Raw genomic sequence first — 3,485 nt, 5'->3', positions numbered from 1 at the left:
GGCAGCCCATTGAGTGTTACTTACATGTAATGATATCTATTTTAAAAAATATTCCATACTATTGCTTTTGCAAACAACTTTCTTTTAAAATACATTTGTCCTGTGCTTGTCAATCACAGGGGCGGCGACTGCACAAGCAATAAATGTTGAGTGGTGTTCCATTCTTTTTCATTTTAACATTAAATATCCGTCTATGTAAAATCTAGATTTCATAAATTACAGCAAGTACAAGCCATAATGAAACAACAGATACAAACAGTCACACAACTGACCTCTTGTTGGCCTGAAAAAATGACTAAAATACACTATTAGTAAATGTATATTGTGAATAACAATGTTATAGTCAGTATGCAGTTGGCCTACCTGTAGTAAATAGTTCTGGTATTGAATAATGATTAACTTATGTTGGGGATGTTTTCTTCTGTAGTCCTCATGTTGTTATAGTAACTTATTAGTACTCATCGTATATTGTAGATGCAATCTGTGTGCTTTGCCTTCAGTCGTTGCTATTTTGTTCTGTTGCTTTTAACATTTATTGATCATCATCCAAAACAAGAGGAAGGAAGACTTATGAGCTCTGGAAAGTCTGCAGCATATACTACAATGTCTCCTCAGTAAACCTAATGCTTTAATTTCCGGCAACTCATAATTCTTAATTTATGAAGCTGCTGCCAACTGTAGCATTTGTTAATTGAAACTGAAAGAAAAATCTATTTATAACGATTACAGATAACTTCATTTGAGTTTTCAAATCCACTGCAGTTACTCTGGATATGAAAGTTGCAGAGGGCGATGTGATCCCATTAACAGCAAGTGTTTGTCCATCAGGAGACAGGTGTCCTTTAAATGCGTCCTTTAACTGAACAATGGAGACTATAACTGCAAAAAAACAACGACAGGGGTATGTAATAAATGCAGCACTTCATACTTTCTTCAGCCGTGGAAATTGAAGAATCAGATGGGGTCTCCGCTATTTTCCACACCAGATTTCAATAAGAAGCTCTGTCGCCTTCCTGAGGCCAGAGAAATAAGGCGTCAGGTGACCGGGACACTGCAGTGAGAATGAGAGTCCCCTTCCGAGACCAAACTGTTGCTGTTTGACAGACGGCCAGTTGGAAACCTGCTGCTACCTTGAGGGAAAACGCAGTGCGTGCGTGCGGGTGTGTGTGCGTGTGTGTGTCTGTGTGTGCGTGTGTGTGTGTGTGTGTGTGTGTGTGTGTGTGTGTGTGAGAAAGAGAGGGAGAGAGAAAGAAAGAGAGAGAGTTGCCTGGATAGACGCAGTAGCAGACGTGCCCGCTCCCGTCTGTCTCTCTCTCTCTCTCTCTCTCTCTCTCTCTCTCTCTCTCTCTCTCTCGCTCTCTCCCTCTCTTGCTCTCTCCCTCTCCCTCTCTCTCTCCCTATCACACACTCTCGGGAGCAGCGCTTTGACGCACCACGCAGAGTTGGATTATAGTATTGCGCGCTGGTCTTTCACGGGGCTTTTTTTTCCTGACTCACATTGCCTACACCCTTGCCACTGACCGGCAATTGATAAATGATCGGAATCAATAAATCTCCAACACGGTGACCTCTGCTGAGCTTTGGGGAAAACCGAGCGCAGCCGCTGCTTCCTCGCCGGACGCGTGTTGTGAATTAATAACCACCAAGACAGCCTCACCTGGAGTGTGTGTGCACGCACTAAAGTGTGTGTGAGAGAGTGTGTTTCTCTGGATCAGGTCAAGGATCGAAGTGCTTCACTGGCTTGGTTCCGCGCACTCACATTTACATTCACAGACACACAACACGCACCGGGGGGATTTGGGCACCGCATGCCGGGGACATGTGGAAGTTTGCGCCGCTGTAGCGCAACGAGAGAGCCGGTCCACCGCCTCGTCGACCTCCCCTCTCCCTGCCCAGGGGGACCAAACTCCCGGCTCACAGCCTCCACACATCGTAGCCCCTCTAAGAAGACCCAAATGTAAATTCAGAACGAGAAATTTCAGAAACGCACGTCTGAAAAAAGGGAGGACAGCGAGAAGGAGGACGGCATCCCGTTGCGTGCAGAGTTTGGTGAGCTCTTTCAGGGATTTCAGAGCTTTTTTTTTTTTTAACGCCCTTGTATTTTCCCAGTGTTTTTGTGGGTCTCATATTGGCCCCCACTTGCCGCAGTGATGGTGGGAGCTCCGAGCCCCGTTGGCCCTGGCCGCTCCCCGGCGACTGCACTAGGGCTGCTGGTGGCTGTTCTGGTCCTGGTCCTGTCCAGCGGAGCGGACGGCCAGCCCTGCCCGGCCCAGTGTTCCTGCACCGGTACTACAGTGGACTGTCACGGCCAAGGGCTCCGCAGCGTGCCTAGGAACATACCCCGCAACACAGAGAGACTGTAAGTACCGAGGGGTGAAAGCCCCTAAAGCGCAGTTTGGATTTTATCTGCGCAACCCAGGTGTCCCAACAATCTGGACACCTTTCACAAGGAAAATCACTAGAATATGACCTATTTCTGTGTGTGTGAATAATGCTGAGTAACAACTGTGCACTAACCTGATCCTACTTAAGGTGTTTTTGATAAAGCTGTGATTCTCTGGAGGGGTTTAAAGAGTTTACGGCAATTTCATCACACTGTCTGGTGTTTGATATCGCCAGCAGTGTTTTTTATGATCTTATACTGTTCCTAAAATTGTAATTACAACTCTAGATGTTACATTTGTACATTTCATCCTCCTAAACTGAATGCTGACAGCATATTAAGAGGGGTTTTTTTCCATGGGGACCGCATCTTAACAGCACAGAGCTTTACATTTGAACTAACATGTCAAAAAAAAAAAACAACAACTACACTTTAGGCTCACGCTGCTTTCACCTAAATAAAACTGATAATAAAAAAACCCCACTAGATTTGTAATTGCTTGAGATGTGAGGACATGTTAGTGCTGATCGCGGAGCTGAAGTTAGGGGCACTGCTGTGGTTGTGTTGGTGGTTTCGCACTGTTGCATTAGCACAGCCTCCGTAGACCACATCGGTTTGTCTGGAGACCAGCAAGTTAATCAAAAACGGATTTGCACAAGTGGCTTTGAGTTTTAAAAAGAAAAGGTCGTATTTTATTAGGCAAAGACCCCTTCATGAAATTAAAATTTACCCGGTATAGCGCAACAGCAGCAGCTCAAATGACAAATTCTGCATTGGCCCCGCCACATCAAGTTTCAACAAAAAAAAAAATCTGTTCAGCAGACCTGCTCACCTGCTTTGTCCTTGTTTTATTACCATATCAATCTCATGTACTGACATTGTCTTCTTTGCCCATTTCTCCATCTAGGGATCTGAATGCAAACAACCTCACTAAAATCACCAAGACGGATTTTGCAGGACTGAGGCATCTGCGAGTGTTGTAAGTGGCTTTTTATCTGTTTTATTTTCTCCTTTCTTTTCTCTCCTCATTTAAGCGAAAATAAAAATACTCTCACGTACAGCTCTGACAAGCAGCACCTTGCATTTCCTCCCCCCACCCCAC

General features: G+C 45.1%; 1 protein-coding gene across 4 annotated transcripts in view; it reads left to right on the top strand.

Moving 5' to 3' along the window:
• The first annotated feature begins 1,393 nt into the window (after positions 1-1,393).
• slit2 (slit homolog 2 (Drosophila)) overlaps positions 1,394-3,485 on the top strand; it is a 92,823-nt gene continuing 90,731 nt past the window's right edge. For 3 of the 4 annotated variants that reach the window (XM_023418468.2, XM_023418467.2, XM_023418465.2), the window contains exons 1-2: positions 1,394-2,359; positions 3,291-3,362. In XM_023418468.2, coding sequence (XP_023274236.1) covers positions 2,151-2,359; positions 3,291-3,362 — 281 coding nt within the window. In that variant the 5' untranslated portion in view covers positions 1,394-2,150. The remainder of the gene's footprint in view (positions 2,360-3,290; positions 3,363-3,485) is intronic. The other variant, XM_023418469.2, reaches the window with a different exon arrangement.

The sequence above is a fragment of the Seriola lalandi genome, unplaced genomic scaffold (genome assembly GCF_002814215.2).
Source record: "Seriola lalandi dorsalis isolate HSWRI2012SDOR001 ecotype SW California unplaced genomic scaffold, Sedor1 jcf7180002054582, whole genome shotgun sequence".
NCBI classification, from domain to species: domain Eukaryota; kingdom Metazoa; phylum Chordata; class Actinopteri; order Carangiformes; family Carangidae; genus Seriola; species Seriola lalandi.
The sequence above is the reverse complement of the archived record's forward strand: the minus strand, read 5'-3'. Positions and strand labels throughout refer to the sequence as shown.